Source organism: Opisthorchis viverrini (assembly GCF_000715545.1).
Source record: "Opisthorchis viverrini unplaced genomic scaffold opera_v5_226, whole genome shotgun sequence".
Classification (NCBI taxonomy): domain Eukaryota; kingdom Metazoa; phylum Platyhelminthes; class Trematoda; order Opisthorchiida; family Opisthorchiidae; genus Opisthorchis; species Opisthorchis viverrini.
Window position 1 is genome coordinate 205,690 of NW_008751881.1, and position 21,805 is coordinate 227,494.

The 21,805-nt window shown below is 41.8% G+C and overlaps 1 protein-coding gene across 1 annotated transcript; it reads left to right on the plus strand.

Moving 5' to 3' along the window:
- Positions 1-11,565: 11,565 nt before the first annotated feature.
- On the plus strand, positions 11,566-15,233 carry T265_08542 (hypothetical protein; the record flags this gene model as incomplete). The annotated part of the gene is made up of 2 exons (XM_009174379.1): positions 11,566-11,670; positions 15,039-15,233. The coding sequence occupies 2 exons, from the start codon at positions 11,593-11,595 to the stop codon at positions 15,210-15,212; spliced, it is 252 nt and encodes an 83-aa protein (XP_009172643.1).
- Between the last annotated feature and the right edge of the window lie 6,572 nt (positions 15,234-21,805).

The following is a 21,805-nucleotide window of genomic DNA, read 5'->3' on the forward strand; positions in this document are numbered from 1 at the left end:
AAAGTCGAGAAGCACTGTACAGCGGTTTTATCCTTATTATGAATCATGGGCAGTGGCACCACAAAAATTCTGATAGTATGGAATTCAAGATCTCCCGGACAGTAATTTGAACAGCTAACCGATAGTGGGGCCCTCGTGGCCAAAAGTCCCCTGCATTAAATCGTAGAAAAAAATTGAGAAAGACATGGGGGACTGTCCCTTTAACCAAAAAACAATCATAGTTTTTGACTGTACGACGACTAATGGGTTTTCAGGATGGATTATATCGCGTTTGAAAATGTTGTATTTGTATTTCACTCATTCAGCTACTTCCCAAGAATAGCCTTCGATTGAGTATGGAGGTGGCTCTGTTAACTTAAGTCTATTCACCGTATATTTGGTAGCAGCATCGATTTAATATGCTGACGTAATAACCCATTATTAAACGCTTTTAGAGTTGTAGTGCAGATGAGGAGATTTCAGGAGCTGATATTAAATATCCGATCGGAGTTCTTTCCATAGGCTTTATCCTAATGGAATGGTGGTTGTAACTACCTAGGATCTTTTGGACAACCGTATCGATAAGGGGGTACGAGAATTACAGCGGAGCATTTTAGAAGACACCTGACCATAACCCAGTGGTACAATGCAGTGTGGAACGATTTTATAAAACACGAAGTTGGGAACAAAAATGAAACTGCCCGAAAAGGCTTGATACAGTCATCTAGACACCGTAAGGTTAACGAGTCCCTTAATGTCTCCTGGATCCCTGAGGAAAGCCAGGCCTTCTGCAACCTAAAATTTTGCGCATTTTTTCCTGTCAGAGTACGCAAGGTTGGGTCGTTGTCAGGTTTATCATATACACCTTAGAATTTATAGCAGCATCGTTAGAACGACTACAGTGCTGGAAATAAACGTTTCTGACCCTCCGTCCCAAGGGCTAGAGCAGACTACTTATCAGCTTGCGAGTAGCACCCCTTTATGAGCTTTCACTTTGCTGTGCTTACAATTTAACTCTGAGTGAGGTTCACCGGCCATAAACCTACCGATGAAAGCAAGTCGAAGCACAAATTTCTGCTTTAAATTACACGGATTTTATCAGCAACGCAGAGAAGCGGTTTATGCAAAACAGACTGTCTGAATTCAAGTGTGAGCGACCAAATTCGGCGATTTATATATGCCCCATATTGATGGGTCTACACAAACGCTACAAATGTGTTCGTGTGACAAAACCAACTCAACCCTTGTCTACAATGCTATTATGTGTGTACCAGGATGCGGACTTTAGAACATATTCCGCATACATCGTTAGTTTTGGAACTCAGCCCGCTCCGCGCGTCTCATGACCCCAGCCTTTGGCTTTACACGCAGAAACCCATTCTCGCAGATGCCCGCGCAGCCAAGAGTGGTTTCTTTGGAGCGCCATGTATGGAACATCAAGGCTATCAGCGTCGTTACGTGCGACAAGCAAATCCGAATGCCGACTCACTTTGACAAGTAAATACACATTTTTCAACAAAAAATCAACAGCTGGATGGTTTTGACCTACCGACTTCCAGGAGGTCAAAACAAATTTCGTTCTCACAACAGTCCGTGTCGTATCTGAGTTGTTTGGGAGTTATTCGTTTTTAGTTACTGTGGGACCAGGATTTACGAATGGGCATGGTCTCCTGAGTCATTGTTGCATGGTCAATAATTGAAATTATTCATTTAAGTTGATGCTTCCCAGGATAGGGAATGAGATAGCTTGAAATTGCCTTCTTTCTCTACTTTAATGCTAGTCAAACTCCTCCAGGGAAGAAGTCTGAAAATGTTTCCTTCAGTCTTCCTTCGAAATCAGATGAAATCTCACGGTATGCTGAAGATTGCTACTGTCATGCAAAGACCAGCAGTTGCTAAGTTTTTGATTATTTAGCTTTTGGGCTGTAGGGCAGTCACAGGTTGTAGAACTGATTTTAATAAAGCGGTTTCATCTTCAGTGTTTTGCACGGTTCCTGATTAGTTAGACGTAGATTTGCAGAAAACTGGTGGATCGCAGGAGCTCGCTTTAATAAAAAGAAGTTGTAAAATTTGCTGGAGGAAACCAGAAAGGTTTCTGAAATTTGCAAACTCACTGTATTATTATCGATTGACTTTTGTTCGACGTATCACCCCTAGAGGGAATCTATACATGGGTGAAAAGTCAAGAAGAACCCTGCCATGAGTCAAATTCAAATTGCTTCTTACAAATATCTAGTTTGATGTGAACCTGCCATCTACCGAACAGCCTGCAGCTTTGCAACTAGGGATTGGCCATCTACCCATTAACAATAGAACTCACATTGCGGAATAATTTGTTAAGTGGATACATGCTTGACCACCTCACGACTGAAGGGGTCAAACGGCTAATGTAATCATTCGCCTTCTCAGTTTACCCATGTCCTAACCTTTCGGTGCTTCTAATGTTCCTAGATTAATATAAAGATAAAGTAGTAAAACTTAACCAATCTTTCCAAACCAAATGACAAAAAGGCACCCGAATGAACTCTGCGCGCAAAGTACAATGTCATACTGCTTGAGCGAAAATTATTCTATCCTTATCGCGCTTTCAAGTAGTAAAACACCGAAGATCACATACACACAAGCTTTGAGTGTACGGGCAAATTTGTTTCAGTGGAGTCCGAGCGTAAACTTGGTTAACTGAGGTGTAAAGTGCTGCGATGCCGACTACCTAGTAGCATTGCAATGAAACATCAGTGGAGCATATAAATGCACCAGCAAGTCATGTACTGCTGCAAGTTGACGAAACGTAAATGGTTGCTGCTACCGGGATAAAAAAAACCGTACGATACATTTTGCTGTCAATAAATGTATATCTGATTTAGTAATCTAGAATTCGTTGACGTGCTTCTTCTACCTAATGAATGAGGAAGAGTACGATTATTCCGCCACCCTTTCCCATTTCACCTGAAAAAAACGAAATGTGTGGTACATATTCATTAACGAGACACGTTGTCAGCCTATTCTTTTTGCCTATTATAAGGTAAGCCGTGCGCACTATAAACCTCAGATGTATTTTTCTGTGTGGACCCGTAAATTGCTACACTTTGTTTGCTTCAAATGTGCTTCCAAATGGCACACTTTTAGGGTATTATCTCAGTAACAACAGAGTGACAATGAGTAGATTCATCGTCGCCTAAGTGTACTTAGCACTCATTCTTCAAACTTGCATCAGCGTGCATCTAAATTTACAGAGTTGAGTAAGTAACGCAGTATGCTAATCCACTTACGGGGCCACTGATTGTTAACATCCTAAGGCATAATGCTACCTGGAAAGCCGACATAACTTCGAGCCAGTTTAAGCCATCTACTCGGGCACCACTCAAATTGGAATCCGAGTTGCGGAAAAACCTGAAGATTGCAAACTATTTGAGCCGTACATAATGAAGACTTGATCAAACTCATTGCCGGTATTGTAAAACACACTGAATTGGCTGATGTACTAACAACAACCGGCCGACGATTACGAACGAACTCTGGGCCTCAGTTACCTGATATTAGAACTATCTGTACGAACTGAGGATGTTTCGTGCCGTGGTGGGAGAGGAAGAATTTTACCACAAGTTCAGATGAACTGCCACCTTGTGACAGCTAGTGGGAACTCTTCATGTACATTAGGGAAGTAAGCAATTCGGCTCCTCCAATGCATAGGTTCTCTTCAGATTAGACAATTTGCCAGAGTTTCGTTTCATTGCGATAAATTTTCTTACTGACTCATATCAACAGTAAAATCGAAATACACTGAAAAGTTATGAAATCACAAAAATTCTCATTTTATTGAGTCCATAATAACGGATGAGTTGTTGGGTGATCCGCGGAAAACAGAGTCCGAATTTCAACAAGGCTTCCGTTTTTTGACAAAACATGAATTGTACTTGCAGGCAGTTTGAAAACCATCCAGATTAAGCCATCTCTGAAAAAGTGAAAAATAATGTGACTTTCATGGTATGCTCCCCAAAAGCATACGCCAGCAAACCCATTGGGTTGATGACCGAGGTTTCTAAAAGTCTCTGAGAGCCACATTGATCGTTGGCCATTCCTACATTTTAAAAGGATTTTCTACCTTTTATCATCAGAATGACACGCCTTGCAATAAAGACGTCATAACTTTATCCTTCTCTCAAGAAAATCTCACACGAAATATCAGGATGATGGTTTCTGTCTGAAAGGAGATAGTGCTTTAGAAACACAGAATGCAAGAATAACGCTAGACACGTATAGTCCGGGAGGCTTTGGGAAGAGCTTTAAAAATCACTTGATTGTCAAAATGGACACATTTGAATGTACATTCATAACACATTAGTTGCTCAATTATGCGCGTATAAGAAAATGTTGTTTTTGTTGTCTAATAATGCATCACCAATGTAAAAGTTGGGGTGTACTCACTACGAAATCCAGCGACATGAATGTTTAAAGTATACGACAAAAATAGATGGTGTGAAAATCCTCTTTGTGAATTCTTTTGCTTTCTGTAAGTTAAGTTTGTATTTTGACACAAACAATACGTTTTCACTACAAACTCTGGCATAATTTCACCCGTCCGGGTAGTCATGCTCCTTGATGCCCGAATGGGTAAGAATCTGGACCAGAACCAGAACCGGCCTAAAATGTCGATTCATTGTTGTTTCCTGCTTCGATACACCTTGCGAATATTCTTTTGGAAACACGTATTATTATTTTCTCGCATTCTGATCGGCGGTGACAATGGCAAACGCAGGTGAATCCCAATTGAATCTCTCGTTTGTGGCTCCCCTCAACTAGATATGCCGCAGGAAGACCGCCTGTTGTTTATCTTAATACAACTTCCAAGGTGTCGTTGTATGTTTTCGCTACGAAAAACACCAGCCAAAAGTCCAAAAGCATCCAACGATCTTATGAATAGTGTAGTCCGTCGGGAAAAATGTTCTTCCACCATAAACGTGAGGGAAATAAATTTCCCAAAATTCTCCAACAAATCAGAATCAATAAAGTTCAACATTACCACAAAAAAGTCCACTTATCTCTTAAGCTTTATTACGCTATCCTGTTCATTGTAACAAATACGAACGTGCCCCAGTCACGCCATAATGTTCGACTTTTCCCTTCTGAACCGATATGCATCAGGTAAGCAGTAATAATCTCATGCGTTTTTAAATCCGCTGCGAGTTCCCAACGTGAGACTTTGTTTTTCGGGATGCGCACATCAACGTCATTGAAGTTGTTTGCTCTTGTACGCACGCGGATACATACAATGGAAAACTAAGTTATATCTGTTGGTGTCTATTCCGTCCCTCCTGTAGGTTCGGTGGTAAAGCTTGTAAAACAAAACCACAGCTTGACAGCCATAATTCATCCATGATATCTTCCAAAATCCGTTTGAAATGTATTTCAAACTACACGCCGATCTTGGTGAGATGTGGCAAGGTTCAGCCAGGTTACGCGGTCAACAATAAGCGACAAAATCTCCCGTCTTTTACTGGTGAAGATACGGAACTCCTACAAATAATCAAGTGCACGACTTTTGTGACAGTAGTTCTGTAGTCATGACATTTGGAACAATTTCTGTGGATGGTGAAAAGCGGTACACATATCAATAAAGGCAGCAATGGCATGCACAAGTTAAACTGTCGGACTCACCATGTCGTCGTTCGTTTTAATAGGCCCTCCAACAAGAAATTTGACTTTCAGGATCAATATTGCTACCGCTTAAATCATATACCATTCGAATGGGGGCCACAGTATTTTCCTCAACCAGTACTCATTATCATCATAAATGGCAGAATCACCGATACTTCCGTACCGTAATAAGTAAACCGTAGATGTTTATCTAGAAGCAATGGGGGCCCAAGTATTTGCAAGTCCTTAAGAATGGGCCCACAGAGATGATGTTAGCAGTAGTGTGAAGAGGGAGAGAAGAAGGAATGTGTGAATTAGAAAGAAGGGAGGCGTCAGTAGTGGCCTGGTTTTGCCTAGTGGCCCCGCTGCATGCAGAAAGTAAGGCAACCCAGCTGATAGCACTATGCCATGGCTGATGTAACATAAGGTTACTGCAAGTTTACAGTTCATGGTTGTACGTGAGCTGGGATACTGCGAGGCCAGCCAGACCTAGACAGGAGGATGATTAGGATCCTCAACCAAAGCCTTGGGCTCAAAAGCAGCGATAGTTGGTTTAAGACGGTGGCAGCAGCCTACATTTTTAAGAAGTGATTCGTTACCGATGGTCCGTCTCCCAACTTTAAGCCTTAGTTAGCCTGACCTCTACCCATTGACCGAAATTGCATGAGAAGCTCTGAGCGTGTCACAAGTACACTACGCAATATCGCTGTATGGGTTGGGGAGGTTACTATCACGCCGCAGCGAAATTTGGTCTCTTCTTAAAGGCCACCATTAATCATGGTATTTCTACATTTCGGTCCAAACCAGTTATGGTGAGCAAAACTGGTCGAAACTAATAATGTCGCATGTTTCGAGCTGGTAATAGGTTTTCAAGTGATTCTGACGTTAAGCAATACCTTCGGGATCTTGCCAACCCGGTTTGAGCTTACGCACCAGAGCTCGTATTCGAAAAGTCAGCGTTTTCGGGTTACGTTATTGACAAGTTAGTGCTAGCTAAGAGTAACAGTAATAGTGATAATAACAGACTCAGCTTTCTGAGATAAAAAAAGGACGGTTAGTCTTGTTGCATGCAATTATACTCCCCCATGAGTTCAAACAACACATCAAGACGGCACAAACGGTAGTTGCAGTTCTTTAACATCAGATTGAGATTAACGGTAAATAGAAAACAGAATTTCGTATAGAATCTCTACAAAAGTGAGAGGGCATTCATTTAGATAGGGGCTTGTTGGACAACGGTGATAAGTTAGAAAGGTCTGCGATAGGTCAAAGGTTCAGAGCACACTTGAACAAAAGAAATAGAACTAGTTTTGTCAAACCTCTCCGTTTATTTCGCTTGGCTGTGACCCATTGGCAGACAACTTTTGGCCACACGTCATGGTTGTTGGAAGTTAAATTGATCAACGACTTGTTATAAAGTTCACCGTGGCCGTGTGCGTGCAAAACAAACACGAGGTAATGCTCAACCTATGTTCTTCCATATATCCAAAAAAACCACAGTTACTCATCCGCCTTAAAAATCAAACTGTTAATAATGTCGCTTGCAAGTGCGTGCACTGTAAGGACTACTTCAATTTCTGATCTGTAACTCTGTAACGAAAATGTCACTCAAGACTTTATCACACGTTCTGCGCGCAGCAGTGCTATCCATATATTTACAAACAGTTTGGGGAACAACGATGGAGGTTCCTGTGCACATCAAAATAGGGTCCAATGTTACGCATTAAGAAAACCCGGAATGATAACAATAGCATTTCGAAGAAAATAATTTTCATAGTATCAAACAAAGAACTAATGTGATAAATAGCACACCTAATGGTATTTCTTGTGATATTCATTCATCTTACAGGTCGGGTCAAAAATATGCTCACTGCCAATTCATTGGTTGGCCGACAAAAGTTCCAAATTCAGCCGGTCATGTGCGTACCAACCTGGCCAAGGCAAAAGTGGATACGACCCGCATCCTGTGTTCAACCCAAATGCAAAGAGCAAGTCGAACCGGGCTGTCGGGCCACAAATCTCAGCATCTTAAGCTTACTCGGTATGCGGCCAAGATTGCAAATCAGCCGATACATAGATGTATACAGGTTACGGTGTGAGGCAGATGAGTTGTAACGCCGGCTTATTGTAGTTAATGCCATTGTACCATCAATATCATTCTCAGACGGTTTATGAATAAGCAGCCAAACACGCTGAGTCTATAAATCTATAAATCTATAAATCATAGCATAAATCATCCCCGAATAAAATTCTCTGAAGCGAAGTCTCCCCAGGATGTGATGGCTGAGGATAACATGTCACGGTGTGGTGTCCTCGAGCATAAAGTTTTCTCAGGACTTGCTTGCTCACTCTAGTTTTTGTGAGGAAGACGTACAACAATATTTGTTATTCAGCAGCCGCTCCAATACCATGGCCCATTTCGTTCAGGTTGTACGGATGTAACAGTTTATCTACTGTGTGTTAGTGAGTAGCTACTCACAAAAATACAATAGACTTTCGAAATACAGTCATATGGTTGCCGTGCTGAAATTCATTAAATCGCTAAAAGATCTCCCTGACTGATGGAATATTGGAACCTAAACAGACTGAGGCATGACTGTTACACTGGAATGCACAAGTTGTCCAACGACGTTTCTGGATATACTCAACCAGTGCTACCTCAACTCCGACGAATTAGTTGCCTGGCTCCAAGTGCGGTGCCAAAAGCCACTTGTTTTATTTTGCGGTAGATGGGATAACAATGGCGCTGTGGAATCCATCCATTCCGAGCAGCTGAATATTGATGAATGTTCGCAATATTCCCAACAAGGTGCAGTAGTTCGATGTAATAAATAGCACCACGAAGGTTCGCCCTATGAAGTAGTGGCAATAGTAGCTATGCGGATATCATATTCCAATGGCACAGCGCAGCTGCAGACTACGAGCATGAGTAATTGCTCCAGAATAGAAAACGAATTTGTTCCTGTTAGTCTCAAAGTAATCAGGATAAGTCGCTTCAGTAGGCACGATTTAGGCGTTTTCTAACCTACACGACATTGCAGAAACACTTGGCAGAGCAATATGTAAAAAACCCAAAACACTGGCCAATTCGGCTCGATATGGCATCCGTTTCCATATTACATAGCTTTCATGTACCCAGGATATATAATTTCACATACCGTTTGTGCGCACAGATCGGCGTGTACGAATAGCTGAGGACAGAGATGGGAGGTATGACATATTTGGGGAACCCGATTTCAATCATCATATCCAGGTGGTGGCCCATAATTTTCAAAACATGCGGATGCAAGCAAACAGTCGAAACTCGCAGTATATGAGGGTGGCAGTATGGTGAACCGTCCTACCCATAAGATGTTTCTGCGGATATGACAAGAGAACGCCAGTTAACAATAAAAGTGGCAACTATACTAATGTACCCACACTCAAGAGCTACAGACAAATTATGGCACGCCGGCGCGCTTGCGCGTGATTTCTCGTGTGTTTTACAGTGGACAGAAGAAACTTACGCCACCTACCCGTTTCCGGTGACTACTCTTTTAATAATATTACTATTTGACAGCTTTTTCGGATACATCTGCCTCCTCGTGGAAGAATATTTAAAAAGTCAATCTCGGGTGAATTTCACCCCAACAGTGCGCTAGTGTGTCCCCGGAGATATCCAGATAGAACACACATTTACGACCACATCCTGATGCCATAATGCTGTGATAAATTGGTGCCAGAATGAATTTAGGACTGTTCCACTATGTTGATCTATAGAGGCTACAGGAAGCAACGGTTCCAATGAATTTATAGTGACCTTGAGGTGAAAAATAGGCCCGTCCCACAGCAACAAATCAATTTCAGTCAGATTGTTCAGTTGGCCTCACATCGTCCGAAATTGTCTGTTCGTGCGCCCATATGTCGTTGTCCAACTAAACAATTAGTCTCCCTATCTCTTGCGTGTCGACCATGCCCGGGATAGGAGATGTAGATTGTGATTAAGTTCAGGTTTGCCGGAATTCGGGTGTTTGCAGGAATCCATCTTTTTGATGATAGCATATGAAACAAATACCAAAAGTACGCTACCGGAGGGTAGTCCTGCACACAAGCACCAAAGTACTAACGTACGTCAGCGTTGGGAATCGCTACACTCCCCCGTTAGAAAGACCACTTTAGGACCAGGTTATGAAGCCACCTAAGGTCCGAAAATATTCCCTCACCCCATCAAAATTGTTGTCAATCTAACCCCCTATTTGCAAGTGGTGTGCTAAATAAATTGTTAGTGACTGCACCAATTTCAGTGGACAAAAGCACTATTGACCAGCATCAAGATTATCAAAAATACTCGTAGAAATACTCATAAAAAACGAAGAATCCTAAGAGTTTCAATTTTTCTGTTATGCTTGCTATGATTACGCACAAGTGTTGAAATAATGGGTGCTGCTTGCGTTTCTAACTTTGAAAAATGTTTTCAGGTTAGAACGTGCACCCTTGACCCCAAAAAATGGCTGATCGACTTGAATAGATAAGTTAATGATGGTAAGGCACATGATCAAAAGTGCATCTGCTAATCCGAATCTTTGATCTCTTCGAGTCTACGTCCCTAAGGTGGTGGCATTCCAAACGTTTCTTCAAGTCAGTTTCGCTTTTTCTTAAGTCGGCCATGGAAATCGTCAGCACCTTTATTTCTTGGCACGTTTTTGGTTCATATGACCACCTACTGGACTGTTAAATGCGTTCAGTTCAGTTTAGTTCCCACTAACTTTAATTTAAAGGACTCCGTAAAAAGGAAGATCAGACTGGAGAGAGGATTGAGTGTTTAGATGGGTCTGTAGGCAATAGGCAACAATATTTAGGGGAAGAAATACAGACTTTTGATTCCTTGGTTCTGAGCCACGCTGCTAGCCTCCATATAAATGCTTCTCTTCTTCAGGGGTTTGTTCGTAGCTATCAGTAGAAGAAAGGACGTCTTCTCTGTGGAGAGAAACACCAGCTAAATGGTTACAGACTATTGGTCAGCAAAGCATACCTCTCATATGCATCTTGTTTACAAAACTAAATATCCATCTTCTACTTAAACGCATTTTTCCGAAATTTCCCGCATATTCATTGACTGTTACTCAATTGCAAGCAAATGCTACGAGGTGACTCCACGTATTCCGTAAGAGATCTCACTTTTCAAGAGACGCAAAGCTGATTTGCGAGAAAACATACTACTCGCATGCCTCATCAGTAGTATCCACCGTTACATCAGACTCAGCTTGAGTGATAAACTCGAATATTTAGGAAAATTTTCATAAATACCCAATAAAATTCTTCAAAATGAGATAGCTGCGTAATTTTTCCATGTGTTTGCCTAAAAACACCAGTGAAAGATTATTACACCTGGATCTAACGGGTTACCTCAAACCGTCAGTAAAATTCAGTTATAAGCACCCACTGCCATGTTGACAACAACCTGTTTTGTATCGCAAAATTGGACAGTTGCAAACAAATAAAGAAAGAAGTTTTCTTATGCAGGAGAAATAAGGTTGGTTGAACGTCTTTTCCTCAATATATCAAGTATAATCTAAACATTCATAACTCTGGGCGTAACAAAAATGGAATCTACCGCCTGGAACAAAATTCGCAATACCTAAAGCCGTTGGTTTACTTTTTCCGATCCAAAAATGGAACCTTTCAAGTCAAAATGAGCTGATAAATCAACGGAGACCATATTATCATTCGGCATCTTATCCTAAAATGACGCAATCTCATGATCAGTTGAATAAACGATTATGTGTGTAGTCCTTTTGTTTGACATCAGTTCTTATCGTGTTATCAGTTTCCGCCAGTGGTTTGTTTGCCAAGCGACGGTGGCACGTCAGGAGTTTCCAAAAATGACAACGGACGGCAATAGTAAGATGCTAGATCAATCTGTATATATAAACCAAGTCAGACATAGGGCCAAATATAAGTTTGACAAGGACACTGATCTGGAGCAGATAGTCCAGCGCCATGTCTGGTCGAAGAGTTCAGGAGCTCTTCATAATGATATGTGTCCTTTTCACCACATCAGAGTCACGCCAAATCGGGGTGAGTCTGTTTATTACCCTAACCGATGCTTTTTCTTTTCTAGTCTTCTGATTACCCCTAGTCCACTTGCTGTTCTTGGTTGAATATATTGACCTTGGCGATGAATATAAGCACCACGTTTGGCATTTTAGAGGACCGTCTTCTCGAAGCCAACACCAGATTTAAACCTGGATGGCTCATTCTCCTAGCTAAACAGTCATATAGTTTACTTCTTAGCTCAAAATATTTCCGTGGAACGAAAGGAATACACATGTCTCATGTTTCTAGTGTTGATTCAGTAATGTTAGACAACAGGTTCAAAATAGGCAGTTGTTTTGGTCGATTACTGGCCCATACAAATTCCCTGAATTTTCATTAAAGGTAGGAACATCATCCGTTATTTTTTCTCCAATGCATAACGCCCTTCGTCATCAAGTGCACAGTTGTAGGCCAGAATCAAAGTTCTTATCGTTGCCTTGTGTAGCTACTTTACACCTGATCGAAACAGAATTTTCTCCGTTTAAATTTGGTGTGTTTTCCTGGGACTTAAATACCGTTAGGAATTTTGCTGGTGAAGTGGTTGTACGCGGGGACAGCTGTGCAGAATCAGGCGGGCAGTCTGCTAAAAGTTGAAGTTCAGTCGTCTATGCTATCACAAATAAGACTTGGAAAGAATGAAATGAAACTGATCAATTTATGACTTCATCGCAGTAATCAATATTACCACAATCAGCATCCATCCTACGACACCGGCACTTCCCCTGCACAGTAGCATGCAACCATATCCACCGAAAGCTGTCCAGGTTAAGACTAAATAATCCGTACCAGTTTATTGAATAAGTACATTTACCTTTAAGGAATTTATACCAAATCACCCATTATTCCTCCTCATTGCTTCACGACTGAAATCTCAAGGACTGTACAACTCCAACTTTATTCATGCAGATACCTACACAGGCAGATAAACCCAAATATTTACCACCGTTAAGGCGCTTGTCACCAGTCATTCATGAATGGATTTTTCGATTTCGCACGCTTATCCATGATAGGACTAGAAATTCGCCATATCTGCAAGTATAAAGTCTTTATAAGCACATCTGTTCACCTTGAGTTCGCCCACTACCGCCGATCAGTGTGAGATTTTTTAATTTGCCAGATGTCCATTTCTGTAGCTGTCCCTAGGTCCAGCGGACCAACCTTCAGGTGCTCACATTTCACTTCCTTCGGAGTGCCGTTCGAGGCTATATTTCTCTGTTGGCCTGATAAACAGAAAGGCCTAATTAGTATCCTTGTGTTTCGTTTTATACCCTCTGTTGAGGTCAGTGTCACATTACGAGTTTGATACTGTTCCTCCATCTAAACAACCACAAAATTTACTATTCTACCGAGAGTCAGTGTGATCCGCTTTGGCTGCGATGGACTTCAGCAATAAGCACGATCTTAAGGTATTATGGAGTAGTGTGCATCATTTGGTGGAAAATATCAATTACTTTTGATGTACTTTTAAACTGAGCCTATGAATTAAGTTGCACTGTCACCCAGAAGTAGATCATACCCGACAAAGTGTGGCAACAACTGGAGATTCTTTGACACGGAACAAGCCGCATCAATCCATAAATTAATAAATCTAACAAGATTTAGCCTGTTGCTGTGAGGGCTTTTTTTCATCTCCGGTAGACTGTCAGTAGTGGTGAAATGCACCTGTCATCCATCGTACACTCGGTGCCTAAGAGAGCTGTATTTGTGTACTAATCCGCCACAGCGTCTGCGTCTGACAGTATCCGACAAAGGCGTTAACAAATCCTAACATTTACCTGGGGTGTGTCTGATAGTTTACTGAAAACCTACCACTCACCAGTACAACTTTACAGGATAATAAGCATACCTTTCGAACAGACTGTAACGACGAAAATTGTGTTCATGCTGGGACCATGTTTCTATTCTGTTTTGTCATCGTTTCTCAAAAGTCGGTCTGTGCACAATGCAGTAAGCATAGGATGCAGGAATAATCTTACTTCGCAAGCCACATGCAGCAAAACCAAGCCTTTGTTCACTAAATCGTGACGATGGAGACTATGCTATAACCTTGCTTGCTTTTGAAATGGCTGTCATCTACACTGTAGTCATTGTAGCCACCACGCCTGCTTATATTATCGCTACATTTAAAAGCGTTTTCACGATGATAATTTCATGTTTGGTCACTGGGATGAAGCGGGATTCTCGCAACAACTTGGCGATAGATGTTGACGCCATAAAAAAACTAGAGGCACTTTGGTGGGACGTACAAGTGGTCAGGCCCTCATTTAGCCTTATTTAGCCCGTGTCATCAAAATGTTCATAGAATTCTTCAAAGGTGAATCGGTCACCCACTGAATGGTTTTTAAAGAACTCACGTATCGATCGATTTTGGCTGCTATCGAACTTAGGTAACTGTAACATGTTTAAACATTTTCAACTTTTTATGGTAAACAGCTAACAATCCCAACATATTATTTTGACATTTTGAGTAGGGTTCTTGAACGTTTTGGTGACCAGAATTGACCGCAGTTAATTGGTATACGGATGGGTTTATGTTAGTGATCTTGCGCGTTTCCGCGAAGAGTAAACGGAGCTTGAACTCGTGTGAACAAGATGCATGGGTCGTGGTGCCACAATGGTAAAGAGGAACAGAGGTGGCGTTAATGTTGGGTGTTGGTGTGATTGAAGGTGAGGGAATGTCTTGTACTGGAGTAACTGACATGGTATGAAGGTCACGTTGGATGAGAGTGCAAGTGGGACAGGAATTGTCACGTGGTTTGGGTGTTTGTGACGCGTGATCTAGTGAGTGACCTCTAGACCTACAGATCGCACCGACTGAGAGTTCTATTTTGCTTCGGTTTCGTATGCACTTCAGAAAAATCTCACACAGTAATTCTGTCCTTAGTTATGCAATTCTAAAGACGTCACACTTTACACGCAGCCTCAGTCAAAAAATGACAGCACCCAAGTCCTTCTGAATAGTTGAGGCATCCATTTATTTCGGTAAATTCATGACAGTAAAACGTTCAAATCAGCTCACTCTCCTATAGCTTGTCAAAATTAGCAGAAATTTACCTTGATTTTCCACCCTATTTGAACTGACCATTTATTGAGGAAAATGCCGGCTTTTTGTGAAACAAGTGGTAGGTATACATCTTTGACCAAGTGATGACAGATGACATTAATTAGTCAGAGACCAATATTGTCTACAGTATGCTTGATCGCCTGACAGTAAGCACTCATGAATGCGCCAGATTAAGTTAACATTGTGCGACAGTCTAGTACCTAGTAGCCATTGGCCAAGAGTTACGTCCGGTAGAAAACATGGAGATTACCCGGTAAACCTGTGAAATTTGTTTCTCATTTTTCAGCTTGTTCCTGTCGCTTTAGAACACCAGGGATTCCGGGACTATCCATTATGGCTATGGTTTGCTCACGGCGAGGCTCCGAAGCCACTTTTTCCCAACATGGCCATATCAAAGACTCCAGCTGAAGCTCAAAAAGGCGATCCTCAGATGGAACTCACAATCTCCAAGAAGCGCTAATATTTCGATTCAGTCCTTTTCTAAAACCATCATACCGAAATAACATCTGCAATCTTGCTGGTGCCTTTTTCGCTGTACATCCTTTCACGATGAAATCAAGGCATACAACCCTGGTGTGGGCTTTTGTAAATGACGTAGTTTCCAGTTAATTTTCAAGTTAACTTTGGCAAACTTTTCCGTACTCGATAAAATAAAACAATTTCAGAGCGATTATTGACGCGACCGGTGCAAGACAATGCAGAACATAATGTTAGCCGACGCGTCTGTGGATATCTAATGCATCCAAACGCAATGAACTTCTGAAGGATCCATCCGTAAACAGTAGGCTCCCGGACCCAGTGTTTTCTCTGGTTGATTAAGACGAATTCGGGTAAGGGTTCATATGGGTTAGCTTTCCATATTTCCCCCAAATTCCACTAGGTAGTACACGTCTTCACCTATATTATAAGGCGAAGTAGCATGTCCTATCAGATACGTAGACGACCACCATAATGTACCATTCTTGGTAGCAACCACTTTGAACTGGTCCTATTTATGGTTAGCCTGTAGGTACTTTCGGAGGGTGGACACTGCATCGAACCGATACACATGTAGTAAGACAAAGTGGATTGGCATATGCACAGTGTGTGGGTGAATATAATGATAGCTCTGTAGCTCATAAGCCTTTTCGCTGGCGAGGACAGTTCTGTTTGAGCCAAAACTGAGTTACCTCAATCCTAACGTTGCCACTGATCCGTTCACTGTGGAGAGCTATGACAGAACTCACGGGTCTATAACATCTCCCCTATATAGCGAAAAAGAGGGGGTCCAAGAGTCAAAGTCATGAACACTTCACAGTTTGCTTCCCACGGTATTCTCATTATTTGCCAGAAGAAGTTTTGGCTGGTGATGGTAGTTGGTGAAAAGATAATTCAAATAGTCTCAATAGCAACTGAGTCAGATGAGAAGTCTTACAATATAGTACCAACGAAAGTAACTTGGCTATATTGACGACAGTTAGGAAAGCACTAAACGATATTAGGTTTTCTTCGATGCAGCAAAGCGTCAGCAGCAAAATCGGTGAACAACAGCGACCAATGCACAAAAATATGTTGGACAAGGATGAGCATAAATGAAGTTTCCCTGGGATTTGATACTCAAGCTCGATACACAAGCTGGACTTCATCCTAATATGAACTTTCCACGTCGGTGGGACGACCAAATTCTTGACAGAAACATCACTAAAAGATTTCTGTCTGTAATATTCTATGCATAATGAAGCATACTGTACCAGGTAAAGATGCCAAGAGTAAATGGTTTGGCCAATAAATCGATACTAACGGTAGCACTGTAACACCCAGAGTTAAACCACGATTCTTTGGTTTAATTCAACTATTTTGATTGATTTAAACCGCGATTGTTCTAGTAAGATAAAACAGGCCATATCATTAGTTTGTGAAAAACTAAAAAACAGGCTTGAGCTTTTGGTCTTACCCTGGAGTCGAATGTGAGTGGGGAAGTCGGTGATAAGAAGCAAACCCCAATTATCGTTTCAGAGGGGTTTGGTAAACAATCGGTGGACTTATTGCTGAACGATGTTTCGCTTTTGGTACAAAAGCTTCGTTATGCCAAGTGATTAAGTAAGTAGGTTGATTGGGTTTTAAGGCAGTCGGGGAACCAATCCGTGAGATTCCTTATGACTAGTGATGTGATCAGTGCTGGGTGTTCAGTCTGATGTTCCTGCTTGTTGATTAGTGGGGATGATTAAGATTTACGATAGACTGGTTAGGGGGAATTTTCCATCAAGGTGTCCTAGACTGAAGAAGCAAGGACGAAAAAATCCGGGTTCCTCATCAAGACGAACCTTCCCTAACCAATCTATCGTAAATCTTAGTCATCCCCACTAATCAACAAGCAGGAACATCAGACTGAACACCCAGCACTGATCACATCACTAGTCATAAGGAATCTCACGGATTGGTTCCCCGACTGCCTTAAAACCCAATCAACCTACTTACTTAATCACTTGGCATAACGAAGCTTTTGTACCAAAAGATTTTTCAATTGATTCAAACCCCAATTAATTTTTAAGGACTGTTAAAAAATATTAAGAAAAATTGTGGCTACTGAGACTCACATAGCTTGCTGCCCAACTGTCCACTAAAAAGAACCAACTGGAGAGCTGGATAGTTTGCCCGGCTAACTGCGCAGATGCACGAGATCCCACTCACCAAAGTGTGAGCAACCAATGACTCTAAGTGAAGCTTGTCGTGCACGAGGAAATAGTATAACAGAATAAAGTCCATGTAGTGTTCTCATTATGTTGCGTAGACCGAAAGGAATCTTTCGAAGAGTCTTGTAACACAAAGTTTTACCAACGGAACTAATGCGTGTGCTTCGTAGAATGTTTGGTCATTTTGGTAGCCTAAAAATCGGATGCATGGGAAACCATAAACGGTGTACGCAGTTAGCTGGCGGACCACAAAGGTGTGTGGCGGCAACTTTAGACCAAAAGTACACTTGGTTGGTTCTGTACCTTGCTGGGTTATGCTCTGGTTGTACTGCTGGTGAAAAGTACTAGAAGTGTCCGCGGATGCCTGTCAGTCAGAAGAAGAGCAAATGGTATAAAGCTCCCGCCTCCCTCTTGATGGTATGATGTATTCAATTTCCGTTCCAGTAAGATCAGCTGAGTTATCTTCCAATTAAACTCACTAAATTGAAGATATGGCAGTTCAGCAGTCTTAGCACAATAAAGAAGCTTTACCGCGAACCCAGTTAATAGTTATGGTGACAGAGTTTACGAATGCGACTTCTGAAGTTAGACTTCTGGGTCAGTCCGACATCACCAGTTTTTTAACTACAAGAAGCGCTCGCATAACTGCAGTGGAAAACACGGTATCCTGGTAGCTCGGTTTTATTACTTACTCCTGGATGACTACTGGATGACGGTAAACAGATACTCGAAAAACGTCATCTCAAATATCATTTTCTCAATGGGTATGGTATGCTATACTAACTATTCACAGTTGTATGCACGCATATGTCCCCTTAATGAACTCCGTGATCACAGGTTTATGAGGTACCCCAAGATTATTGACAAACAGTCTATGGAACCCAAGGGCGTGGACAGAAAACTGTCTGGGCTGCCTCCAATGCGCGACTGCTGTCCACTGACGATGATGAGTAATCAGGAATTTGATGTGAAACACAATACATCGGACAGAGTAGTCGATTTATGTTCCTTCAATGGTTGGGTTCAACCAGATGGTCTAACGTGGTAGGTTATAGGCAATCAAGCGGTCCATTGAGGAAGGGCATTAATTATGTTCATATTGGCGCCTTGATGCTCCCACACCATAGTATGTACTACGGGATAAAGTGATACTGTAGACACAACGCAAGTAATGTATGTCGGCGAGATGGCCGAAGTGGTTAGAGCGCAAATTTACTGACCGGAATGTCCGTGGTTTGAACCCGGCCTCTCGACTTCCCCTGTCTAGGCTTGGGCAGATCCCAGGCCTTGTGCAACCTTCCGTTGGCATGGCAGTTAGGCACCAAAAGCGCGCTACAGCTGAACGATAGTCTATCTTGTAATTTCTGCATCAAGGCATTTCCAGAGGTAAAACTGGTATGCAAACGGTTGTAGTGTGCCACACTGCTTTTATATGACAACGTAAAACTCAAAAAGCGTTTGCCATTATGCCACCTGCCTGAATGGTGGCATCAAAGAGTCCATCAAAATTTATTCTATTTAACAGGGTCTTCCGTGACGGTTTGTTGCTCTCCCTAGCAGATACCATATCAGACCACATCTACGTCTATTTTGACTGAAGCTTGCAAAATGGATGAGCCAGAGTTTTCAAGTTGCTTCCCAAAATTACTCTCCTTCAATCCAATTGGTCTAGTTTCAGCGATACCTAGGCAGCTAAGAATGGTCACACACAGTCGTACACAGTCTGTACACACAGTCAAAACATTCGCCGGTATAGCATCGACCTTGCAACACATTTCACTTTTAGCCTCACTGAAGTATTTGGTAGCCTTCTAATTATTCGAGGCAGTCCAGCGAATTCAATTACCGTTGCTTACTTCTAGCGGTAAAGTTCATCAGAGAATATATATATATACATATATATATATGAAGTTTTAAAGACAAGTCTTTTGATATTTCCGCCAGAAACTTGGAAGTCACACCCTTGAATGTGCACGTTTCATCGGAGTTATTGGAAATCTATTTTGGTGCATGGTTAGAAAGCTGCAAGTGAATTCGCTTGGGTGGTACATTTTACATCCTTCGTGTTTAATAACCCACATGCCCAATATCCCTGGTATGTCAATAAATCCTAGTTTGCCCTAGTGAGCTGAATTTGCATGAGTTTTATCCGAGAGTAAATCCATCTTTACTGACCCGCAGAAGACCCCACATTCCTAAAACTACAGTTCCAGTTGATATAGTTGATATACATATATATATATATATGTATAGTGGACGCGCCGGCGTCACGTTATACCGTTTAAAAACAGCTTTCAGTGTTGCACTAGCCCTTCCTTTCACGTGATGGAATTACCGAAATTCGATTGGAAATGCACGTGACCTCATTCATTTCTTCCATGTCCTAGTATTGGATCAGCCTACTAACAAAATGTCATTGTGTCAAAGGCGTTTCAGTACACAGAGTTTTGCAGTATTAAGTTGATGACTGGCGCGGTGGTTGTACTTGATTTGCTGGTTGTATAAGTCAACTTAAAATGTTTTACCCATAAGATAAAGATTTTTATTCATAGAACTTGTTCAAAATATACCTTCAGTTTAATCACATACAATTCTCGCTGCCAGAGAAACGAAGTAAATATTCTGATGGTGAAACTACTATGATGTCGTGTTGGTAGTATGAACATAGCAAAAAGCAGCGAAGTGATGGTCCCGGGAAAGGAGCTTACTCAAGTATCCCGTTTCTTGGACAAAACTGTCTACTACCTGATAAGACTTGCACATGTTTGCCGACTGAAACACCTAGTGGGGTATACTCATGAACGGTTGTGCACTTACAAGATCTACAGAGCATATCTCTGCATATGCGCACATTGTAACCAGACGCGAGTTTGCTGGGTAGATAAAAGCGGTCTTCATCCGTCGATGAGCGTCTAGCAACCTTTGAGTAGTGCGTCCCACCAAGAAAACATACCGCGACATACACCGTGATATATACCAGAATCACGGCAGACAATACTGATGAGGCATGCGAGTAGTAATTGGTTTTCTCGTAACTCTGCTTCGGGAATAATAGGTGGGGATTATTACGGAATTTGTGAAACTGTTTTGCGGCATTCGTTTACAATGCATGATACTCAGTGGATATCCAGGAATGTCTGAAGAAGACACGATATAAAGAAGACAGATATTCAGCTTTTTAAAAACAAGGTGCATGTGAGAGTTTTACTTTCCTATCCAAACGTTTGCAACTGTTTAGTTGGTGCTTTGTACTAAACAAATGCAAGACAAACGGTGCTTCTTTTCATCAGGATATCTAGCAGAATGTTGCGGCAACTGAAACATAAGGTGGCAACACATTTGGCAGTGAGTAAGCAGCCACTGTTTCTATACAGTGAGTTACATCGGTGCATTTTCAATAGTCTATGTCGTGGGGCTGAGTGCGCGAGATGAGATAATGAGTGTGGTATCGGTTAAGATTGTGCTTTTGGAGGAGGTGATGAATGGAAACACAACATTTCAAACGGCAACTAAATTCTAACGGTTGTGTCTATTTTACTTCATTTGTTATCTGCCCTCTCAGACATCGTTATTTTGCTTGAATAATATTTGTTCAACTGTGCATTAAAAAACCGTGCTCATCGCCTACAGTTGACAGCTCATAGGGCTCAGCGTTGTAGCGATATTCGTTCAACCTAAGCACGGTTATTACGAGTTATGAGACGACAGTTCTGTAGCCCTTCGTCAGCATTGACCATACTTTACGAGCATCGGCAACACATGGGGGAGCGACCACATTTCTTCCAGGTTCGCTCACAGATTGACTACCACCGAGTGTTCAACCGGTCGCTGGGAATGTGCTCTAAGAGTGCTGGCCCTTCGTGGTGCTGCCGACAACTTGAGCTATCCTAACTTGATATAAAGATACCTTTACCCCGATCTCCAGTCCTTTAAGCCGCGGTATCAACGCACATCTTAGCTTCCATCGAGATATCTTTCAAATTCCACCCAGAGGCGTAGTAATCATTTGGAGTTACCCTAATTTGGAAAACGTATAGACCACAGCCATCAAAACCTGGATAATACCAGCGCTCACAACACTCACATGACTGGTCGTTGGCTTGTTCGCTGAGCTGAGCAATTTGATTGCAACGTTTCATTATCAAAACCTGGATAATACCAGCGCTCACAACACTCACATGACTGGTCGTTGGCTTGTTCGCTGAGCTGAGCAATTTGATTGCAAACGTTTCATTACCAATCGAGGTGACATCATCAGTTCGTTATTGGGTAAACTGGTGAACTGTCATCTCGATACTGAAATATTCCACCAATTTTCACTTATGTTCTACATTTTAAAAACTATGGCCTGCCGAGAAACACTCAAAACATTTCGATAATT